Here is a 25,349-nt window from a genome sequence, read left to right on the forward strand (position 1 = left end):
AGCAATTTCGAGGATTTGAGGGACCAATTTGAGACATCTTATGAGAACCGAAGGTCTAATAGCAATTTCAATGATGTGGAGTACTAAGATGAAAACATCGAGATAGAAAAACCCAGATTCAAGTTTCCGATCTTTATTGGAAAGGCCCATATCCATGGCCCTGGTATAGCTGTATTTGGGCCGATGTGGACTTGAACCGGTTCTAAAAACAAGACTATATAACCCGCAAGAATCCGAAAACAAAGCAGCGGAAACTCTCTTGAAATCAAAAACAAAAATAAGTTCGCTCGCTCTCGCTCTCAGCAAAGCAAAAGCTCCGTTCTTATTTCTTTCTTTTACCAACTCTGAGCGAATTGATCGATCATTTTTCTCGTTTTTGGTGATCGAGCAAGTGATACAATGGAGGAGACGACGCCCTCGGTTCTTACCTCCGACGAGCTCAATCTCCTCATCTTCCGCTACTTCCAAGAATCAGGTCCATTTTCTCTTCAAAGATCTCTTGTTTTTCTTTCGATTTCTAGGGTTTAGGTTCCTTTAGGCTTTTAGTGAATCAGTGAATTCTTTTACGGATGTCTGAGAATTTTTCGTTTGCTATGTCCTTGAGATGTGATTGTGCAAGTGATGTTCTTGAGAAATGTCACCCCTTCAAAGATTTGTTGTTTTCTAGGGTTTCTTGATACTAGGGTTTTGAGTATATGTAATCTAGGTCCCTAGTTTTGAATCAGTGAGAACTTTTACGGATGTCTGGGAAAATTTGATTGGTATTTTTTTATTTTACTTTTTTTTTCGGGGGGGGACCGGGCTTTCTTGGAAAAAAAAAGATGCTCGTTGTGAAAGTGTGATCAGAGAAGCCATCAACTTGTCTTTAGGGAAATTTCTTGCTCAATTTTCTTTCGTAACAAGACATTTTATATCAAGAGACATTCTTGTGCAAATGGTTTTAAACAAATTGTGTCGGGTTTCTGTAGATGAGTGTACATGTTGATGCCTGCTTAAGTATTGATTTTTGATCAGATTGGTCATCTTGAGAATACCTTATTTTCTTGCAATATTTCTTTAAAAATACTGATGAAAGGGGGAAAAATAAGTAGCAAGATAATTTTGGTTTCTGATGAATTCAAAGAATGAATCTCTCACAGCGTTTCTTGATTGGATTTCTAGATCAAGAAATCCTATTGTTACTTAACATTGAGATTGTCTCTGTTAAGTTTGAATCCAAATTTGCTCTTGGATTTTGAATTTCCTTATTGTTTGGAGGCGTATCAACCCATTGTACTGACTACGAAATCTGTGGAGGTTAACAAAAAGGTTCAACAGTGAAAGGTGGGTGTGCTTTTATCATATACAATACTCGTTCTCCAGGAAACATAAGAATTTTGTAAGATTTTTGTTGTTGATACAGGTAAAAGTACAATATTCACTACTTGAATAATAACACAATATGAATATACTACTCTAGATTAGACTGTTTAGGACACAAATGTTTTAGTTATGATACACTTGGAAGTACTCTCTAGCATTTATTTTGATAGCCATGCATATTTTTTCTATGTGCATATTGGCACAGGAGATATACACATATACTTCTCGTTAGATTGAAAAATAAAAGTTGATCATCAGGCTTAAAAGATCACATCGTCAGTCTCAAAATTTTAAATTTTTTTTAAAAGGTGAAGCTAGTGCTGAGTACATAAAAGGATCTCACTAAACCAATTAGTTGCTGGTGTTCATCACTTAATTTTTGGATTGTCAATTTTGGGTGTCTGGATTGTACACCATGACTTGATACACACAAGGTAGAGTTCAAACCCTTATTTTCTTTCGTTTGTTTTTTTTGTGTGTGTGTTGGTGGGGGGTAAATTCAGTATCTTCGTCTTGAAGTCACTTGTATCCTGTATTTCATCTACAAGCTTTGTTTATTGATGGCTCAAAATGTGACCATCTATCTCACGTAAGATCTAAAACATAGAAACTCCTCAAATTCAGGCTTAGTGTAAATGGCAATTCGAATTCTTCCTCAGACATTAAAAATTTAAAATCTTAAATCAATAAAAACAAACAATTTTCATCTTACTTTCTGGATGAATAGGAACAAATAAGATCTCAATTATTAAACCCAACAAATAAATTTATTATGCATCAAACTGAAATATAAATAATGTCTATTAATGTAGATAGATAAATGGATTTACGAGCAGAAGTAATGGTATAAGATAGAATTCATATTGCGATTTTAGCAGATCTTGAAAATCCAGTCTACTCCTAGAATCACTGGTTAGACAACATGAAACACTTAATAATTCTGGTTTAAATTCATTTCATAGAAAAGATGGAACAAGAAGTCTATTTATAGACGGAACATATCTGTACAATGGTTAAAAAAGTTTCAAAGTTTGAAATTTCTAAGGGTCACAACGCACTTCATAAAAAAACTATGAGTACTACTTATGTTTTGGAAATGTAGGATATATTGAAACTATTAATGAATCTAAGTATGTATTGAAATTATTGATGAATCTAAGGATGTATTGAGATTATCAATATGCTTTACATTTGTCAACCTTAAATAAATTTAAGATTTTAGAAATGAAGAGTTAGTGTTTTTTATGGTCGGTTCCTATAATACTTAGTTTTGTGTATTTGTTGAGTTTCAATGTTTCATTTTTATCATTATTGGAATTTCTTGCTCATGATGTTGGCTTCATACAGCAATTAATTGCTAACATCCCTCCATGTACTTCTTTCAGGTTTTAAACATGCAGCATTTGCCTTTGAAAAAGAGACAGGAGTTTGCAAAAGTTCTATTGATGAAAATTTAATTCCGCCAGGTCATCTTGTTACTTTGGTACAGAAAGGTCTTCAGTACAAAGAGATGCAAGCAAACTTGGACAGTGTAAGTGTATATGTGTCTGTCAGTATATCTCTCTAATATAAGTTGATGGTGTAAGTTCTACACCATGCTTCATAGCTGTACCCTAACCAGTCATAAACTAACTTCTTAACTTTGGGTTCTGCAAGAAAATTTATGTAGTGTGTACTGTAGATTGAGCATAATGTGTGCTTATTTAATAATTGTTTAAATTTCCTAGGCTAAGAATTCATGCGTGGACTTTTCACTTCTACAACCTTCGGATATTATTACAAAAGATGTGGATGGATTACAAAGAATCATAAAACATTCGGAGAAAGTTTGTGCAGATGGAAAGGATAGAGGAAGACTGGAAAGTGATAAAGAACAAGATAGTGGGGAAGACAAGGTTGAAGAGGATAAAGAGCTGGTAAGAGAGCATAAAAAGGATAAGAAATCTGTGCAGGGCAAAGATAAAGCTAATGCTGAAGCTCCCAAAGGGAAGATGAAGATGAAAACCAAACAGCATGGTGTTTGTGCTGGTAAAGTTATCTAAGACTTTCTTCATATTTTTCTTCATCTTCAAACCTAATTTCTTCATCGAACTATGTGGTTTGAGGACACCTGCTTTTAGAGTCAAGCCAGAAACCTGCTTTTCGACAATCTGGTTTCAAAAATAATTATACATGTATGGACAGAGGATATTATTAATTTCTAGATAGCTATAAATCATGCATATATTTTATTAATTTTTAAATTCTGTGATGTTTAGTTGCTTCTCTTGTTATGGATGTTTATAAACCATGCGGGTTTGATCTACAAAATCTGTAAAATTTCCAAGAAGCATGTGTTTACTGGAGCAATATGTGGTTCATGAAATGCTTATTATTTAGTGAGAACTAGAGTTGGAAACTTCCACTTTATGTAATTTGAATTGCTTATCGGTGTACATTTCTTGGTTTATTGTTGGACAATCTTATGCATACTAAATAGGGTCTAACCATGGTTGATATTGATTTCTTGCTGGAAACCAAAATCCTTAATTCCATAGTGCTTTCATTGAAAGATTATGATCAGTTACCTTGGCCGACGTCTTTATGTTGCTTAGGTGCTTTGGATAGTTTACTGTTGGGAAAATGACCCACTAAACCAGAGAATAGAGAGACAATCACAAACACAATATTTACGTGGTTCGATCAAATTGATCTACGTCCACGGCAAGAGGGGGCTTTCACTATATTCAATCTCTCAAATACAACACACATACAAAATTTTAGCACTCTCTCTTTTGTTTTGCTCTCACTCAAGTGGCTCTGTCAAGGATTGCTTCGGAGGATTGATGCTCTGAGAGGAGAGGTGCAGCAGGTTTTTATAGGCTCTATATCCACTAATTGTCAACAAACAACGGCTCCATTTTGTCAAAATTTTCGTCCAACGAAAGGTAGACGAAGCCTCCATTTTTGACACAAGAAACCGTGCCTCCATTTTTGACTCAAAAAATCGGTGCCTCCATTGTTGACCAACAATCTCCACCTCGGTGAAGTTTTCCAAAAAACTGAGCCGACACCAACCAAACTAAACGTGAGAGTACACTTCATAATAGAACAAGTGAAACTCGACCCCCTCTTGCAAACAATGCCCCAAACGGGGCTGGCTAACAACTGCGAATGCCTCCCAAATTCAAGCAGTGCTTGAACTTGAAGACCGGGATCGGTTTGGTCAACATGTCAGCTGGGTTGTCTGCAGTACCAATCTTCTTCATCGTGATGTTTCTTTCAGCAGTTGCCTCACGAATGAAATGATATCTGACATCAATATGCTTTGTCCTCTCATGATGTGCTGAGTTTTTGCTTAGATGTATTGCGCTCTGATTGTCGCAAAATACAACTGAACTAGCCTCCTGCTGTAGTCCAAGCTCCCTCACGAGATTTCTCAACCAAATGGCCTCTTTTACTGCTTCTGCTGCTGCCATGTATTCTGCCTCTGTAGTAGACAAAACAACTGTCGACTGTAGAGTCGATCTCCAACTAATAGCTGAGCCAGAAAAAGTAAAAAGATAACCAGTCAAAGATCTCCTTTTATCGAGATCACTTGCATAGTCAGAATCCACAAAACCTACAACAGAGGTTCCCAAAGTATTGCTATTAAAAACTAAACCCAAATCTGAGGTACCCTTGAGATACCGAAGGATCCACTTCACTGCCTCCCAGTGTGCCTTCCCTGGTTGAGCCATGTATCTGCTCACTACACTGACTGTCTGGGCAATGTCTGGACGAGTACAAATCATAGCATATATAATGCTACCCACTGCATTAGAGTATGGAACTCGGGACATCTCCTTCTTCTCGTTCTCACTTGTAGGTGAATCTGAAGCCGAGAGCCTAAAGTGAGGAGCCAAAGGAGTCGTAACGGGCTTGGCCTTCTTCATCCCAAAGCGTTCAAGTACATTTTCAATATAGCTCTTCTGTGAGAGATATAATGTTCCAGCTTTCCTGTCTCTCCTGATCTCCATACCTAAGATCTTCTTTGCTGCACCAAGATCTTTCATCTTAAACTCATCACTGAGTTGTTTCTTCAAAATAAGAATCTGCGATATGTTCTTAGCAGCAATAAGCATGTCATCGACATATAATAGAAGATAAATAAAAGAATCATCTCCTAGATGCATGTAGTACACACAACTATCATAAGTACTTCTTAGTACCCATGACTAAGCATAAAATTATCAAACCTCTTGTATCACTGTCTGGGAGATTGCTTCAGGCCGTACAAAGATTTCTTCAATCTGCAAACTTGATCTTCTTTACCTTCTACGATGTATCCCTCTGGCTGAGACATGTAGATAGTCTCCTCAAGTTCGCCATGCAAGAATGCAGTCTTCATATCAAGCTGCTCAAGCTCCAGATCAAATAGAGCAACCATGACAAGCAATACACGGATGTAGGTATGTTTTACAACCGGAGAGAACACTTCATCATAGTCAATTCCCTCTTTTTGTCTATAACCCTTAGCCACCAACCGTGCTTTGAATCTAGCATCTTCAACCCCTGGGATCCCTTCTTTCTTCTTGAAAATCCACTTGCATCCAATTGCCCTTTTACCCTAAGGTAATTGCACCAAATCCCAAGTTTGATTCTTGTAGAGTGACTCGAGTTCTTCTGTCATAGCTGTGGCCCAACGTCCAGATTCTCCGCATGAGACAGCTTCAGTAAAGTTTGATGGCTCTTGAATACTCATCTCTTCAGCTGTCGTGAGAGCATACGCCACTAATTCAGCATGTGCATATCTTTGAGGAGGTTTGATCTGTCTTCTCTCTCTGTCAGTGGCTATGGAATAAGGTTCTTCAGTCTCAGCATCATCAGCATCTGAGCCTGAATCATGTTGCTCTTCTAGGAGCAAATTTTATAGACGACTTTTGAGACGTCTCTCCCTCGAGCTCCACCTGAAGCTCCACCTTATCTATGGTCTTCTCTACATTTTCTATAGACTCAACAGAAATCTTCCCATGATCAAGCATATATCTTTCATTAAAAGTAACATCTCTACTAATAATGAATTTAGGAGAATCAGGTTCAAGACTCCACAAACGATAGCCTTTAACGCCATCAACATAACCAATAAATATGCATTTCTTAGCTCTAGGCTCAAGCTTACCCTCTCTAACATGATAGTAAGCGGGACATCCAAATACCTTTAAATTTGAATAGTCATTTGGTTTACCTGACCATACCTCATTTGGAGTCTTGTGTTCAATGGCTGAAGAGCACCACCTTTGGATGGAACCTAAGTGGGTCCCCACAAATCTAAATGGATGTAGTCGAGAGTGCCATTCGTCGTATGTGAGCCAGTCAAGAAGCTGACCCGAGTTTGCTTCCCAAACACACAATGCTCACAGAAATCCAGTGATGATGTATGATCACCACAGAGTAGTCACGTTTACTCAAAATAGTCATCCCCTTCTCACTCATGTGGCCTAAGCGTATGTGCCACAACTGAGTAGTGTCCCTATCAGTATCAGAAGACACACCTGTAGAGCCTGTCACCGTACTGCCTTGGAGAACATAAAGACTGTTCACCTTACTACCTTTTATCACAAGCAATGAACCCTTAGTAACTCTAAGAGCTCCACCTCCACCAGTGTAAGAACATCCAACAGAATCCAAAGAATTCAAAGAAATCAAATTTTTCTTTAAGTCTGGGATGTGTCTCACATCTGATAAAGTTCTCACTATCCCATCGTGACACCGGATGCGAACTGTACCAATACCAACTGTCTTGCAAACTGCATTGTTACCCATCAAAACTGATCCACCACTTATAGATCTGTAAGTAGTGAACCAATCTTTATTTGGACACATATGAAAAGACGCACCTGTATCCAAGATCCATTCTTTATCGGAACGGTCATCCAAGGGACATACTGTAAGAACCGTCTCAGCAACAACGACAGTATCAGTCTTTGCCGTATTAGCTGAATCTGAGGTTTCACCACGTTGGTTGTCTTTCTTCTTTAGAGCATAACATTCTGACTTGTAATGCCCTTTCTTGTGACAGTAAAAACACTCCACATGTTTCTTGTTTTGGGCTGATCTGGACTTCGAACGATTTCTGGATTGCCCTTTATCACCCTCTCTGGTCTTCATTCTACCTCTGGCTAGCAGACCGTCAGCCTGCCTATCGGTACCTCTCCCATTCAACTTTGTTCTTAACTCAGCAGAATTCAAAGAGGCCTTCACATCCTCAAGACTTATGGATTCTCTTCCATACAACATAGAGTTAACAAAGTTTTCATAAGAGTCAGGCAAGGAACATAACACAATGAGAGCCTGGTCTTCATCATCAAGTTTTAAATCCAGGTTTTTCATATCCATGATAATTTTGATAGTGACAATTGCAAGGCGCTGTGAGCCTTTTCGTCCATCTCTTCGATCTCGGCACTAGTCATATCTTCTGGGTATTTCCCATCGATAGCTTTAACCGTGCCTTCACGTCGCAACAAAGCCTTCATCTTTATCCTCCATAGGCCGAAATTGTTTTGGCCATCAAAGATCGACACCGAGAACTTTACGGAAGCCATTATAGAGGATTGAAAGCTGTCCTACAACCGAGAAGCTCTGATACCAGTTGTTGGGAAAATGACCCACTAAATCAGAGAATAGAGAGACAATCACAAACACAATATTTACGTGGTTCGATCAAATTGATCTACGTCCACGGCAAGAGGGGGCTTTCACTATATTCAATCTCTCAAATACAACACACATACAAAATTTTAGCACTCTCTCTTTTGTTTTGCTCTCACTCAAGTGGCTCTGTCAAGGATTGCTTCGGAGGATTGATGCTCTGAGAGGAGAGGTGCAGCAGGTTTTTATAGGCTCTATATCCACTAATTGTCAACAAACAACGGCTCCATTTTGTCAAAATTTTCGTCCAACGAAAGGCAGACGAAGCCTCCATTTTTGACACAAGAAACGGTGCCTCCATTTTTGACTCAAAAAATCGATGCCTCCATTGTTGACCAACATTTACCTTATGTCTCGTAGTTTTGATTTATTTCCAAGTCCTCTTTTGTAATGGTCGCAGATGAGTTAGATTGGGATCTGACCAGATTACGATTAAACAAACCCAACATATTAATAAATGGATCAAACTTGTAAATCAGATCCCAGTCTGACCAAGTCCTCTTTTGTTACGGTGGCGGATAAGTTGGTTTGGGATCTGACCAGATTATGATTTAAAAAAAACTCAACCCATTAATAAATGGATTGAACTTGTGAATCAAATCCCAGACTGAGCCAGCTATGCTTGTGAAACTTGGATCTGACCCTTTTAACCTATTTATTTAATGGGCTGGTATTAATTTAAGCTCAAATTCAGCACCATATTCTTCCAACTCGATTGATACGTCATTTCCTCTTAAAGAACTTGAAATCATAGGAAAAACACAGCCTGATTATTCTTTCAAAAGCATAAATTCATTCTCAGTAAAATTGTCAGTATCATCATAGGAAAACTAGACACTATTATTCATGTCTTTCACGGTGAAGTTAGAGAATCACATGATTAGAAAATACTGTGGGATAACTAGCTATTGGCAGAGAACTGTACTTCATTTTGTTAGCAACATTGTCTTCATAACTTTCCGTCTTTCCTTGTATGGAAAGTTTTCAAAGATAAGGGCTAAGATAATGCTCCTTTATCTAGGATGAATATATTTATTCAGCCACCTTTTGTTCTTCTTGACTTTCATCTTATTTGTATCCTGGAATAAAGATTGAACTACATAAGAGCTGTGAGTTCCTAAATTTATTCATGGCTTGCTCATATCATATATTTGTTATTGGACAATGCTGATTATATTAAGTTTCTTCCAATATATGATGTTAAATCACATCTCAATGTATCCTGCATCAACCCTTTATTACGGCTGCTGACTTCAGCTTGATTTAACTTGTATCTTGTGCACAAACATCTCCGGAGATGAGCATTATATTCCAATGAAATCTGTCTAGACACTTAGGCCTCAGAAGCTGTGCTCCATTTTTGCAAGGTTGATTCATCTTTTACATCCCAAAGCTTCTCTATTAAAAGGTGACACTCATTACTTATGTGCTTTTGATAGTTGATAATATGTAATGCTGCTTAGAGAGCTGATTAATGTCCAGTGCAAGTATAAGGAAATTGCATATATTTTATTTTTCAAGAATTACCTTATATTTGTAAATACATTCTCTGTTGGCCTGAGCTGTCACTTATAGCTTATTTTTTCCATGTTGCTCTTCTGATATTATTTTTAATGTGCAACTTTTTCTATATTTTATTTTTGGAAGTTATACTGTTCAAAATTCTTAATAGGGAAACCAATGGATATCACACCAAATGCTCAATCTGTGCCCTGTGAGATTCCTAGTTCTGATGTGGTTATTGTTGAAGGACATAGCTCTTCGGTTTGTACTTTGATTTCCCCTTTTCCCCTCCTAACATCTTAAAATCTCATTATGTTTTTGGATGAACTTCTGATCCAGATACCTCTATGTGTTCATTTACTGTCTTTAGGTTTCTTGTTGCGCATGGAGCCCAACTAATTCACTTCTGGCATCTGGGTGAGAATATTTTCTTTATTATTTTGCATCTGAATTTACTGTTTGATTTTAGAGAATGGTTGTGGGAGTGACTGTCTTTAGTAGATCTCTTAGATTTGTCACAAGTTCTTGGTTGCAAGGGTACTACATTCTGAACTCCTAACATTTTCATGCAATATAGTAGATTTTTGATCTCCTAGATTTCTTTGACAGCTTTTCTGATTCATTCATTTTCTAATGTGATTATTTATGTTTCCTTTTTAAACATACTTGTTATCAGTTGTTTCAACCCTGGGGTGGAAAATTTTATCATTCCATTTTGGATGGCTCCACGGTGAATATGATCTGTCTGGAAGTTGGCATGGATGATTGCTATATGTTCTTGATCCAACCTCTGTTGTTAGGTCTGACGACTCAACAGCTCAAATTTGGACAATTCCAGACGGCCCTTGCGGTTCTAGCAGGCAAAATCTTGCTCTTTGTCCAAAGGTTTTAACATGTTTTGAGGGAAGTCCTGAGACTACCAAGGACGTGACAGCACTTGCTTGGAATGTAATGTTTTCTCCTATTTTTGATCAATAATTGCTTTTGTAGCATTCCATTATTCCCTATTAAATTTGTTTTTCCATCACATACTTGTGTACTTTCCAATAGACTTTTGGAATTATTAGCCTATTTGAAGTCTGATTACAGATATGTTTATATAAATAATACCGGAAATCAGTTTATGTGCCTTCTACTATTTGCAGGGTGCAGGGTCACTGCTAGCTACAGGTTATTACGATGGTCAGACTAGAATATGGAGCAAAGATGGTAAGCTCTTTTAAAATGAGTATACTCTATACTTCTCATTGATAGTTTTTTTATATTCCCAAATTTCATTCTCATGCTATTTTCTTCGGCATGTTGATATAATTAAATGGGTGAGGAGGTGTTCCGCATGACGATAGACATTGTTGTGGTCAATCATTTTAAGCCCATCAGTGACTTGACTACTTTACTGCTAGTGTAAGCAATATTACTAATTAATATTATATTTCTAAATTCTAACTACTATTGATGGAGAGGTATCTTTTCTGCTCCTGTTTGAGATTTTTTTTCTTCTGTACACTTGTATGGCACATAGCTTCTGTTGTTTGGGTGCATAGCTTCACTCTAAGAGTGCACAAGCAACTCTTAAGTTCTCATGAATTTCATCTCTTTCCACTAAATAATTGTAGATGATTATGGAGGATACACAGGAACTTTACAGTTATGGTGCATGGCGGCATCAATCCCTATTTCTGATTCCAGATTATAGTACATCCAGGAATGTGTTTTCTTCGCTTATTCATCAGTCTTAAATTGATCTTGTTCATTTAAGATGTACAAGATTTTAAATTTTGTGGGATCTTCTAAATTCCTTAATAAGCATAGAGGATAAAAAAATTATTATAAATTTAAAATAAAAAGCTGACTGATTCAAGGATCAAAGTAGAGTCCAGAAAATGTAAACTTGACAATGTGTTAATTATACTTTTGAAATATTAGAAGCAAGGGAGCAAGGATATTAAACTTTTCGGATTGCTGTTGTGATGTAGTTTTGCATGTTGGTTTTGATATTGTTCTGTTATCACTTTTGTTTGTCTGAGATTTTGCTTTTCCTAACTAACCTTTATATGACAAATAATTACATCAAGGCCAAGCTTTAGTCATTTTGGCTTGTTTTGACTGGAAGCTTTCCAATGGGATATGCTAGGATCCTATAATCAGGTTCATGGCTTGATTTTAACCTAATAGGGAGAGCTTTTAGGAATTTCCATAGTACTTCTTTAGCCTAGTTATCTAAAGTGCACGAGTATTTCTAAAATTATAGCATACTAAGTTTGGTGTTCAGGATAAGTTTCTGAAGTCACGTCTCACACAATTGGAGTTGGGGAAGTTCTGAAAATTAGAAACCATTCCGTAATCGTCTGAGACAAGGTTTATGGAGATGAGCACATTAAACTAAACTGACTCTATTTGTAGGTTACAGATGGCCTCCTTGCTTTCTGACTCTTGCAATTTGACTACATTTTAGGTAAATGGTCCACATAGATGGAATGCTAAACCCTAGCTCCTTCAACTTGACTGTATTTTGTAGTTCCATTAAATTGACAGTTTCTGAGAAGTTTAGTGTTCTCCACAAACATTTTTGAAAGTCAGACCCCAGAAATCAACTGCATATTTCTGGAGTTACTGATAAAAATCATGTATTGATCGTTATATTTATTTAGAAAATTTGTGTTTATTGATAGAAATAACTCTCCAGGACTCATGGGCTGTTTGGTTTGTTGTAAATTGGATTCCACAGCACCACTTCATGCACTTCTGGTGTTCCATGTTGCTGTAATTTACAATAGGCAAATGGTCAAGCTGGCTGTCGAACCATTTACAATCCTTTTGCATCACAAGTAGCTACTTCCTAGTGTTTACAATCCTCTTGCATCACAAGTTCCTACAACTCATCAAACAAGGGAGAGCTACTCGTTGCATCCTCATTTACAACTAAATAAACAACTTGCAGCTATACTTACTACCATACGAGCCACACAGTGCATTGCAGTTGCAATTATAATGTTTCACAATTATATCACATGCATTTGTAAATTTGATTTCCTATGCCTGGCTCTATGTCTAATCATGGTTTTGATTGTACTGAATAGGAGAGCTAAAGAGTATTCTAATCAAGCATGAAGGACTAATATTCTCTTTGAAGTGGAACAAGAGGGGTAGTCATCTCCTAACTGGAAGTTCTGACAAATCGGCTATTTTGTGGGACACTAGGACATGGGAGTGCAAGCAGCACTATCATTGTCATCATGGTATCTCATTTTGATAAAGTTAAACCTTAAACTAGACATGTTTATGTTTATTTGCTTGCTAACAATACTGGAACTAGGAAATGTGAGCACATTTAATTTTTCTACAGCACCAACACTCGATGTTGATTGGAGAAACAATAACTCTTTCGCCACATGCTCAGTAGACTGCAAGATATGTGTTTTCAAGATAGGGAATTATCTCCCATGTAAAGTGTTTGAAGGACATCAGGTTAGAACCATATGAACTTCTATTGCCACCTGTTTAATTGAATGAAGATTTATGAAACAGCTAGCTAATTACATGATTTGGATTACATCCACAATTATGTTTAAAAAATCTACTAACTTTTTAAGTAAGTGTTAATAACTTTTTTCATTTTCTACATTTATTCCTTGTTTAATGCTATTTTGTGAAGTTAAAAACCATGTTTGGAAGTGATCTTCGAGAGAAGAATACAGGCTGTCATAGAAGGCAGCTGAAATAAGTAAATAATTGAAAATTTCATTTTCCCACTAGAAGCCAGTAAAATGGTTTACACCAGCAAATTGCAGCAAACATAAATTTCTTTGTTATTTTTAATTCTGTTGTTTTGTAACAGAAAGATTTAGACCGAAAAAGTTTCAATTATATTGGTTATAAGCAGAAAACATACCTTTGCAATTAGAAGAGGACTGAATTGTATTTTTTTTACGTATTTATAAATAGATCTACAAATTCCTGTATCAATTTATTCTTGTTAGGGGGATGTGTTGGCATCATGTAAGCAGTTTTTTAGAAAGTACTGAGTGCTGTGGGGCGCCCAGTGCCAAACGTCTAGGCGGGCACCTAAGCTACTCCCTCCTCGAAAAATGAATGTGACTAACGATGTTGATAGTTAAAAAAGCACCACAAACTTTTTGTAAAATGAATTTGATACTTACTGAAGCTACTCCCTATTCGAAAGGAAAAATTGAAGAAAAAGGTCTGATGATGTAGGTTTTCGAGACCTTAAAGTTTATAAAGCTTAGAAAGTTTTACTTTGACTTTATTTAAAAACATTAATAGTTAATAAAGTTACTGTCCTCTCAGAAGGGGAAAAAAAAGAAATTGTCAAGTGAAGTAGGATTTATATGAACCCTAAATTCGTACGACTTGGATTCATATTAGTGATTCAGGATGGTTGCTGATGACACATCTATCTTATAAAATAAGAATGCTTGCAAATTCACTCATAATCAGATGCCATAGAGCTCCCTCTTGGTTCTACAGTCACCAGAGAATACTTGAATACTGTTAGGTCAGACGTTCTTAGAGTATGGAGAAAGTATCTCTTCATTTTTAAAGTCGTGTTTACATTATCCTCACATTTATGTGTGATTTTTTACATTATTTACTCAATCTACTACATCTGAATTTAAGCCTTCATCTGACATTGGTGTGAGCCATAGAGCAACATGCTACAGGGAAACTGATCAAATTTTATGGTGGTGTACTAAATCTATGGTACTTTTCCTATAATGCAATTCATGATTTCTGCTACTTTTTTACTAATATACCTATTAAGCCCATGGTAAAAAGCTTTTCTGAAATTGTGTTCACCCTGCAGTTTCAGTTTGTGCGTATACACTCAAATATCTATTGGTAGCATATTCACGTTCTAATTATATTTTCATTTAAGGTCATGGAGGCCGGGGTAAATTTTGGGGTAATGTTGTTTGTAGTCCTAGTTCCAAATTGCAAAGCATGGTGTGTTTCTACGATCTAAACTCATGGTTGGGTCATGGTGTGTTTTGTTGCATTAGCTGCAAATTATTAAGAACACATCAAGGCATCACTCACTAATATCAGAGAATGAGATACCAATTCATTGATACTTGATAATAGTTTACAATAATTAAATTTTCTTATTTTATTTAATGGTAACTTCAAGAGGTTAGTGTAATTTTGCAGGAATATCTTATCATTTCATGAACCTCAAATATTTTCATCTGATCAAAATGCTTAGACAGCTATGAGATATGGGTTTGTCTACTACCACAAATTTGTCCAGCCAATTACTGATAGTGTATCCCTTTCTGTTGTGGTTTCAGGATTCTGTTAATTGTATAAAATGGGATTCAAATGGTTCATTTCTGGCTTCATGCTCAGATGATAAAACAGCAAAGGTAAGATTTGAAAGGAAAATTAATATATGTACATCATCATTTTGCATATCTTTGTTAGTTATAATTACTTAGAAACTAGTGGCCCTTTCTTTTGCTCCTAGCTTTATCTAAAGCAGAGGTCACATACACTCCTCTTTTTGATTATTGCAACCTGTTGAGAGAGTAGTTATTCCTTGTTGTTTATCCTACATTAGTTAGGGACAAACACCTTTATTTCTTTAAACCCTACAAATAATATCTAAGAGAGAGAGCTAATAAACTCTCTAGGGTTTGTACATTTACATCGTATCAGACCACCCTCTTTCCTCTCTTTAATTTTCCAAAACCTAGCCACCATCCAATCAAAACCTAGTCACCACCCTCTACCCCTCTCAAACCCTAGCCGTCACCCACCAACATCAAACCTCGCCGACATAGTTCATCCGCAGATACTGTTCATCAGGCAATATTCATTCAAAAGACACTGTTCATCCATCAATATTGTTTATTTGTTGCGCCACTTTGATCTTCATTTAATTCTTTGACTTACAAACTAGAACTTCATAGATATTCAACTAATTATTTAGCTTATAAACTAGATCTTCATAGATCTTCAGTTAATCATTTGGCTTACAAACTATACATTCATAGATCTTCAACTAATTTTTGGCTTTTGAACTAGATCTTTATATATCTTCAGCTAATCATTTAGCTTACCAACAAGATCTTCATAGATCTTCAACTAATAATTTAGCTCTATGTACAATCAGTCATTAACAATCTCTTTGAGATAAGCGATAAGTTGTTCTATCGAAGAAACTAACTTTGCAGATTAGTTTTACTTAGTGAATTACTTATTTGTGGTGATCACTTGTTGATGATTTGATTATTGAAAATTAATTTGTTGTAGAGTGAAGTTAATAGTTAATTGTCGGGAGATTACTAGTGTTGATGGCGTCCTCTGGTACTTCTGCTATTTCGATTGATGAGAGAGTTAAGATGAAGACACACAAGGAGGTGCTATCTAGCAGGATCACTGACTAAAGATTGAATGGTCTAATTACCTACTTTGGAAGAAACTGATTCAAGTTTATATTTTAGGACGGAGAAAGGATCATCATCTTACAGATGATCTTCCCGTACCAACTACTGCCTCTTGGAAACAGGATGATACTAGTCTACTTCATCAAATTTAGAGCACCATGGAACAACCGATTCTTAAGCTAGCAATTCACTGTAATATAGGGAAATAAGTGTGGAAGTTCTTAGAACAATTGTACTCAGACGGTGGACCCGCCAATTGGGCGTATGATGTCATTCAGGAGTTATTTTGGACCAAGATGGACGAGCATAGTTAGACTTTTGAGGTACATTATGGTAATTTTAATCGCCTCACAGAGGAGCTGCGACAGATTTTCACGTTTCTTGGTTCTCTTCCACTACGGGGGATATTGAGGCCCATTACGGGGGATATTCAGAAGATGCAAGACTAGTAGGATTAACTAGTAGTTTTCATGCTTTTTGGTTCTCTTCCACGATCTTATAATTCAACAAGACCACAGGTTATTAGGAGCTCTGCTATACGTTTTTTAGCAGAGGCATTGCTTTTTGAGATCAGCAGTGCCAGCTACGCTAGCAAGTACTGCCGCATAGTCTACAAACAGGCTTGCTTTCGCCATATAGAGTAGATAGACAACTAGTCGAGGGGGTGGTCGTGGTTGAGGTCGTTTTGGTAGACGTGGAGGACGCTTTAGAGCACGTGGAGGACGAGATGATAGTTCATGAGCAGTTGTAGGGGAGGGTTCATCTGGTCTCTCTTTATCTATTGACATTATTGTAAGAAATCGGGTCACATGAAATTTCATTATTCTCAGCTACAGAGAGAACAACATCGGAGTACACATGCGGCTGCACAGGAGAGTCCCATGAATGAAGACATTTGTGGCCAGCTTGAGCGATTTCAGGTCCAATTATTTCAGCAATTGAAGAATACATAATCCTCTCTTACTACGGCTACGCTTGTCCAGACAGGTAAACCAACTGCTTGCCTTACATCGTCATCGTCTTATATTTGGGTTATAGATTCAGGAGCAACTGATCATATGAATGAGAACCAAGGTATATTATCCTCCTATACACCTACCACCTCCTTTCCTTTAGTAGTATTGGCTAATGAATCCACCACACATGTGGAGCGTGTTCGATCTACCAATATTAATCCTATTCCACTTTCATATGTGCTATATCTTTCTCTTTTCTTGTTTAATCTCTTATCTGTCAGTAAAATTACTAAAACATTAAACTGCATGGTAATATTTTTCCTTACACATTGTATTTTTTAGGCACTTGGGACGAGGAAGACGATTGACACTAGATGTGAGCTGAATGGCTTGTACGAACTGAACTTTGCCTCTTCCCAAGTGGCATGTATTAGTTCCACATTAGCCTTTGAAACACATTGTCGGCTTAGTCATCCCCCTCTTTCAATTCTTAAAACGTTGATTTTAGATTTAAATCATGTCGAGTCCTTAGAGTGTGAGTTATGTCAACTCGAAAAACACCAAAGGGTGTCTTACCCGAGTCGCTTCAATAAGCGGGTTAGTAATCCTTTTGATTTAGTACATTTTGACGTATGTGGTCCTTATTTTGTTCCATTCAAACTCGATTTTCAATATTTTGTTAGTTTTGTGGATGACGTTTCTCGCATGATTTGGATTTACTTGCTGAAAAGTCGTTCTGAAGTGTTCTCTATTTTAAAATTTTTCAGTGCTAAGGTTAAAAATCAATTTTATAGTACCATCAAAACTTTAAAAACAGATAACGCTAAGGAATATTTTAAAAGCTCTTTCATAAAATATTTGGAAGAAAATAAAATTTTACATCAGTCTTCTTTTACTTACACACCCTCTACAAAATAGGGTTGTTGAGCGCAAATACATACACTTGCAAGAAATTGCTAGAACCTTATTATTCCATCGTCAAGTTCCAAAATATTTTTGGGGCGATATCATTTTGACATCCTGCTACCTAATCAATAGACTACCCTCATCTGTCTTACAAAATAAAATTCTGATCTCTCTTTTACATTCGGCTGAAGATGTTTTTCATTTATCTGCTAACAATGTTACAAAAGGTGTTAGGCGGACTAGACGTTTGGGCTAGCGCCTAGTTCCTAGACGCTTTCATATAAATTTAATAACTAATAATGTTACAAAAGGTACTAGGTAGACTAGGCGTTTGGGCCAGCGCTTAGGTATTTGGTTATTTTTTAAATTATTTAATTATAATAATTGATAAAAATATGTATTAAATTCATATAAATTTATAAAAAAAAGATAGCAATATTAGATCCATAATAAGCTATACATACTTAAGTACTAAATAGCCAAAATAGTAACTAACAATGTTATGGAAAAACGCTAGGAGGCCTAGGCATTGGACCCGACGCTTAGAGTCTAGGAGATTTTATTTTTTATTTTTTAATTATATTAATTAATAGTAAATATCAATGTTATAGAAAGCTTAGGTGCAGGACTGATGTTTAGACGAATTTCTTTCTTCATTTAAGTGGTGGTCGAGAAGGTTCTGCTGAAGGTCGGAGGAGGTAGTGGAGATGTTCATATTTGAAGGTTAAAGAAATTTAAAGGAGGTTGGAGGATGTGGAAAAAATTACAATCAAGGCCTAAAAGGTGCAGTCCACATAAACAAATAATGCTCCTCTAAATACTCCCAAGACCTAAGTGGATAACCTAGGTACCGTCTAGGCACCGGTTGTTAGTTAGGCGGCGTAGGTACCGCTTAGGTCTAGGTGTATATCTGGATGGACAAGGTGGAGGTTTTTTAAAACAGTACCTCCTAAGATCTTTGGGTCTATACTTTATTCACAATCATAGTCCTCAATGGACGAAATTAGATTTGAAATCTCTTAAGGGTATTTTTCTTGGATATTCAAAAAAGGTACAGATGTTATTGTCCATCTTTGAATCGATATATTGCTTCAGCTGATGCTGCCTTCTTTGAGAACAAACTAGGACATGTTGGCTTTGATAAATCCTTAGACTCTCTTGATGATTATGACTACCTTCTTGTTCGGAAAACCAGTGACAATGTTCATTCCAAGATTGTTGTATAGACTGATTTACTATCCAAATTTGCAGATCCAGTTCAGGTTTATACAAGATGGATTGCTTCACAACCTGAGCTGTCGTCTAAATCTACCCAAGAGCCTAATATGCTAACAAGTCAAAATGTGCTCGTACAACCAAGTACTCAGACTACTGATGATCTTCCCATTGCCCTCTGAAAGGATAATAGATCTTTTTCTTGAAGTTCTTAGTATCCTCTTACACACTATGTCTCTAACGCTTCGTTAACTCTATCATATTACTCGTTCATATCTTCTTTAGGTTTTCACTCGACTTCCAAGAATTTGTCAGAAGCTCTATCTAATCCAAATTGGACAGATACAATGCAATAAGAAATGACGGCCTTAGAGAGAAATGAGACTTGAGATCTAATTTTCCTACCGTCATGGAAGAAAACGGTTGGCTGCAAATGGGTTTATGTTGTCAAAGTAAATCCAGATGACTCTTTAGCTCGTCTCGAAGTTTCGCTAGTTGCGAAGGGGTATTCACAGATCTATAGCCTTGATTATATCAATACATTGTCTCCTTTAGCTAAAATGACACATGTCCGCATTTTTATTTCGCTCATTGCTTGCTATCACTAGCCACTACATTAGTTAGACGTTAATAATGCATTCCTTAATGGCATTCTTGATGATAATGTCTATATGGAGCAACCACCGGGTTTTGTTACTCAGGAAGAGTGTGGCAAGGTTTGCAGAAAAAAATCTCTCTACGGTTTGAAACAATCTCCGAGGGCTTAGTTCGGACGTTTTGCAACAGTTTTCCAGCCCTTTGGTCTTCATTGAGCTTAGAAAGATCATTCGGTTTTTCAGAGATTTCATGGTAGGAAGCGAATCCTTTTGGTTGTATATGTTAATGACATTGTGATCACTGGCGATACGATGCACATAGCATTAGTCATTTGAAGAAGTATCTACAACAACAATTTCAAACCAAGGAACTTGGATCCTTAAAATATTTTTTTGGTATCGAGGTAGCTAGATCGAAGAATGAAATTCTCTTATATCATAGAAAATATATACTTGATATATTGTTAAATGCTGGGATGTTAGAATGCAAGGGCATTGACTCATTTATGGATAACAAGATCAAATAACTACCAACTCAGGGAGAGTTACTGGAAGATATTGAATAATAAATGAAACTTGGAAACTAAACTACCTAACAGTCACGAGACCGGATATTGTATTTTTTGTTAGTATAGTCAGTCAGTTTCCCTCGGTACCTAGGAAATCTTATATGAAAGCTGTGAAGAGAATTCTTACGTATCTCGAGAAAACTCTAGGAAAATGAGTACTTTATTCCGATAGCGGTCACACGAAAGTTGCAGGATTCTCAGATTCAGATTGGGCAAGATCTCCTGAGGATAGACGGTCAACTACTGGGTATTGTGTGTTTCTTGGAGGAATTTTCATATTATGGAAGAGTAAAAAACAGAGTGTAGTCTCTCGATCTAAAGCTGAGTCTGAGTACTGAGCCATGAAGAATTTGACTTGCGAGCCGATCTGAGTTCGAGATATATTAACAGAGATTGGTTATCCTCCAGAGTATCCCTTGAGCTTGTATAGAGTTAACAAGGCCGCCATTTACATAGTTGAGAACCCGGTGTTTCATGAGAGGACAAAACACATGAAAATTGATTGTCACTTGATTCGTGAGAAGATGGAGAAGAGAATCATTAGAGCCAAGCACATACCATCAGACGATCAACTTGCAGATATTCTCACTAAACCTCTTGAGAGAATACGAGTGAATTTTATTTGTAATAAGCTGGGCATGTACGATATGTATGCTTAGCTTGAGAGGAGTGTTGAGAGAGTAGAGAGTAGTTATTCATTGTTGTTTAGTCCCACATTAGTTAGGGACAAAGTCGTTTATTTCTTTAAAAACTGTAAATAACATCCAAGAGAGAGCTAACAAACTCTCTAGGGTTTCTACATCTACACAACCCATTCAATTAGCCGCTCTCAAGTACAACAGAAAATTATCATGCCAAATTAACTGTTAAACCTTGTCATAACTATTCGATCATGACCGTGTGAATCCTCAACTTTATTTAACCATCAAACCAATCAAAGTGCCTGTTTTTCCCTGGAAATTAGAATTCTGACATTGTAAGAATTCACTATTGTTCGAAATGCTAAAGTCGATTTGTTTTGAAGGAAATTGATAAGGAAAGTATGTTGTTTCTAATTTTTCTCTCTTTTTTGGTAGAAAGTTTGAAATTTGGGAAAAATTTATAAGCCCCAGTTCTCCACTCTCGTCTTTCAGTTTGGACATGAAACCCCTTTTTTACTATTCTTTCCTTTTTTTTCTGCAAAATCTGAACTAGTAGGGATGATTCTGACACAGTGGTTTGCTAAAGAGGTGAATAACACTTTCCACCACTTTCATTTGATTCATATTCTTTACAAAATATTGGCTTCACTCTCAAAAATGGCGTCCTCTTCATTGATTTTTGATGTCACTCAACGCATCGTTCATCATTCTACCATTGAATACCTTTATCTTTCTGATTTCTCACAGCTAATTCATATACTTATAATCCTGTAGTATATTCTACTACATGACATCAAATTGTACAACTTACAATTTTTTTTCTTAAAAAACAGATCTGGAGTCTTAAGCAGGATAAATGTTTGCACGACTTCAGGGAGCATCAAGGGGTTTGACACTTTTCGCTAGCACCTTCATGTAATCTTCTGTTTCGGTAAACATGTTTTTTCTTTGGATATTTATCAGGCGGTGTCTACCATTAGATGGAGCCCCACTGGCCCAGGCACAAATAACCCCAGTCAGCAATTATTATTGGCAAGGTAAATGTTTTATTTCATGATCACCCATCTGATTGCTTTCAGGAGTTGTATGCTATATGCTTATATTATATCCTGAATGAGAGGATATGCATGTAGTGATAATTTTTTTTATATAGACAACATGGTAATAATGTGGCAATAATTTGATAAAAAATGCTCCAGAAGTTTTTATTTAGCCTGATTGTGTATTCTCTTCTATTTATATCTTGTAGGACTACTAACATATTATTTGATTTTGGTATTTGCATCCATTCAGTGCATCCTCCGACTCTTTTGTCAAACTGTGGGATGCTGAGCTGGGCAGACTTGTGTGCAACCTAAAAGGTCACAGGTACTGAAAACAACCAGAAATAGATACATTCCTCGATTATTTGATTCCTATTTTAAGCTTTTCTTTGTTAAATGATTCTTTTAGTTCTCCAGTCTGAAAGATTTGAAGTCCATTCCTTGTAAGAAATGAATTCTTGAGTTATTAACATTATTTTTTTAGATCACTGGTATTTTTTCTTTATAATGGTACAATTGAGATGTCCATTAAGGCATCATTTATTAAATTGTCCCGATGCACACGCATGAGGTCCTCTGAGTGTTAAGGAGTACAACACAAAACATGAGGCAACTGAAGAATCCTAATCTCTCATTTTACACCTTCATGAAGTTTTTGTGCTTTATAACCAGTCAATGGTCTTTATAAGTGGTTACAACTTACAACTTACAAATATATGGATAGGGGCCAGAACGAAATAAAAGCTCAAATTCCAATAATGTCTTATATTTTTGCTAGGACAAGATTTTCTAGGATTACATCTACTTAACTTTATCCTCTTAATTTGTATGTTTTTGGTAATATTTTTGATGAACTTTTAAGATACAAACAATAAAAACATTGCAAGTGTTACGCTCACGTAATAGGGGGATCTAATTCTTTGCTTCGAAACTTTGCCTTCTTCCACACCACAACCTATACTAAGGTTAATCCTCTTCGATAGTGATATTCACTTCTATATTTTGACACTTCTTTATTACCATCTCATCCATTATGTCTAAATGCTACGTGTAACATTTTAGGCGATATGGATTTTATTTCGTTATAACTGTTGTCTCCTTGCCCGCTTTCATTTAACATCTCAATGTTCGATTGGCAGGGAAGAACCTGTATGTTCTGTGGAATTTAGTCCAAATGGACAGTTTTTGGCGAGTGGGTCATCATCTGATAAGTGCGTGAACATATGGTCTGTCAAAGAAGGGCAGCTTGTAAACACATACAGGGGAGGGGGTGAAATTTTGCAAGTTTGCTGGAATAAGGAGGGTAACAAGATAGCAGCATGTTCCTCTAATGGCACTGTATGTGTCATGGATTGCAGAATGTAAAGATAAGGAGTGTACAGCTTATAGATTTAGGTTAGCAGAAGATAGAGTGGCACAAATTTCGGTTGGATTTTGACAGTTGAGTATGATGAAACTTGTACAGCTTATGGATTTAGTAGAACAGCATCAAGGGATGGGGGTTGCAATGACATTTTCGGCTGGATTGAACACATTCAATTTTGATATTGAAATATGATGAAACTTGTACAGCTTATAGACCTAGTTCCCATAGAAGATATAGTGGCATCTCGCAACGAGGGTTGCGATGATATTTTCAGTTGGAATGGTCACATTCATTTTTAATTTGAAGATGACCACATTCAGTTTTGATATTGAAGTTCGATTGAAACTTGTATACCTTATTAATCTAATAGAGTGGTTGCAATGACATTTTCGGTTGGAGTGATCAGATTCAATTTTTGATACTGAAGTACAGTGAAACTTGTACAGCTTATGGATTTAGGCCTGTAATAAATAGACATTTTTTGGCTGGATTGATCACATCGGTTCAGATATTGAAGTATGACGAAACTTGTACGGCTTATAGGTTCACTCTTGTAGATAAATGATTTTAGGTATTGAATATGATCAAGTTAAATAACTTTATGACTGATCGATTTACATTGTGAGAAATCATCTAATGTTGCAGAGTTGTTTGGTGTCCTCCCAAGTGAATGATTTTATGTTCGTTTCCGTGCCTCGGACTCTTAACATTGAAATCATCCAATCCTTTTCTTTTAGATGGTGTTGTAGTTGGAAGAAAATGTAGAAACGTCAGGAAGTTAAAATATCTGTGTTGCTATGCTGACGAGAGTATTGTACACCGTCGGTATTTGATTTTATTGAGAAGCATATATACGGTTATAAGCTTGTGATTTATTAATTTGTATCAACTGTCCATTTGCGTTATAGCATCTCTGGGGTCGTCGTAATTTTGGTAGATATTCCTGGAATTTTGAAGTTGAAGTTGCTTAAGGATCAGTTCTTTGACAAGGGGCCTAGTAGCAAGTTCAATGATTTGAAGGACTACTGTCAAAATATTAAAGACAATTAAGTGACTAATCTACTCCTCTACACTTGAACGAGAAAACAAAGAATCATTGTTGGAATTCAAAATGGACCCCAGTCCCGTTACACTGCAAGCTTCCAATCACTGTTCATCATACAGCATTATAAAGTGGGCCCCAAGACCATTACACTGCCTCCATTACACATTATCTCCCAATATATCTTCTCTCAATCTATTTTAGTCCACCTCCAAGCACAAATCACTCCCTCTCCCTAAAAAAAATGAATAATATAATATTAATAAACTACCTAGATCTCTGCTCGTTGAACTGATTTGCATTAAAGGAATCCATTAACATTTAATCTTATTTTAACTGAAATTTAACAATTTCAACCTCAATTCTAATTCAATCTCTTCCATTTTGATAGGCGGGGAACTTTTTTGTGGGAAAATTTTGATATTCAAATTTATTGATATTATACTACATGTTCTCATGTCATTTCATTTATTATTATTTTTATGTGATCCTAAATGTAGAAAATATATATAGAATATTGTGTGTTCTATTCCACTTCTTGGTCAGTTCTCTTCAAAGTTCTTTCAATATGTTAACTTCTCTTTTATGTATGTTTTGTTCCACTTTTTAAAGTTTTCTTTTAGGGGAAAATGTTTTAAGGCCCCAAAATAAAAAATCTGTTGTGACTAGGCCCCCCGTATTATTTTTTGGGTGACAAAGCCTCCAATACATAAAGTACTTGTGTTTCAGCCCCTGTTTGCCTTTTCAACACATCACAGTGAGAAATTTTTTTCCAAAATCCAAAATTACCCTTAACCCATTACCCAAAAACTACCAGTCCCCCCTCTCTCTCTTCTCAGGCTCTCTTTCCTCTCTTCTCAGGCTCAAACCTGATGTTTATAATAAACTGAAGATCAGGCTAAGGAATGAGAGAAGGAGTCGAACTCTGCTCCGATCGCAAAGTGGGAGCCGATGATCGAAGGGTATCTGAGGTTTCTGGTGGATAGTAAGGTTGTTTATGATAAGCTTGAGAGTATTGTTGATAAGGCCAAGTGCCCTTGGTGTAAGTTCCTTATCACGAGTTTACGATTTTAA

The 25,349-nt window shown here is 36.4% G+C and overlaps 1 protein-coding gene across 3 annotated transcripts; it reads left to right on the top strand.

The window, feature by feature from the left end:
- Positions 263-23,619, top strand: LOC109819727 (WD40 repeat-containing protein HOS15-like). 3 transcript variants are annotated; one of them, XM_020385573.1, is made up of 14 exons: positions 263-475; positions 2,748-2,893; positions 3,090-3,390; positions 9,704-9,795; positions 9,905-9,951; positions 10,335-10,482; positions 10,680-10,743; positions 12,615-12,773; positions 12,881-13,002; positions 14,844-14,918; positions 21,658-21,711; positions 21,788-21,861; positions 22,118-22,192; positions 23,007-23,619. In XM_020385573.1, the coding sequence occupies exons 1-14, from the start codon at positions 400-402 to the stop codon at positions 23,230-23,232; spliced, it is 1,659 nt and encodes a 552-aa protein (XP_020241162.1). In that variant the 5' UTR covers positions 263-399; the 3' UTR covers positions 23,233-23,619. The 3 variants fall into 3 exon arrangements, with proteins under 3 accessions (XP_020241162.1, XP_020241163.1, XP_020241164.1); XM_020385574.1 differs by having other exon boundaries at positions 2,829-2,893; XM_020385575.1 differs by lacking the exons at positions 21,788-21,861; positions 22,118-22,192; positions 23,007-23,619 and adding an exon at positions 16,772-16,928 and having other exon boundaries at positions 21,658-21,717.

This window comes from Asparagus officinalis, chromosome 8 (genome assembly GCF_001876935.1).
Source record: "Asparagus officinalis chromosome 8, Aspof.V1, whole genome shotgun sequence".
Taxonomy (NCBI): domain Eukaryota; kingdom Viridiplantae; phylum Streptophyta; class Magnoliopsida; order Asparagales; family Asparagaceae; genus Asparagus; species Asparagus officinalis.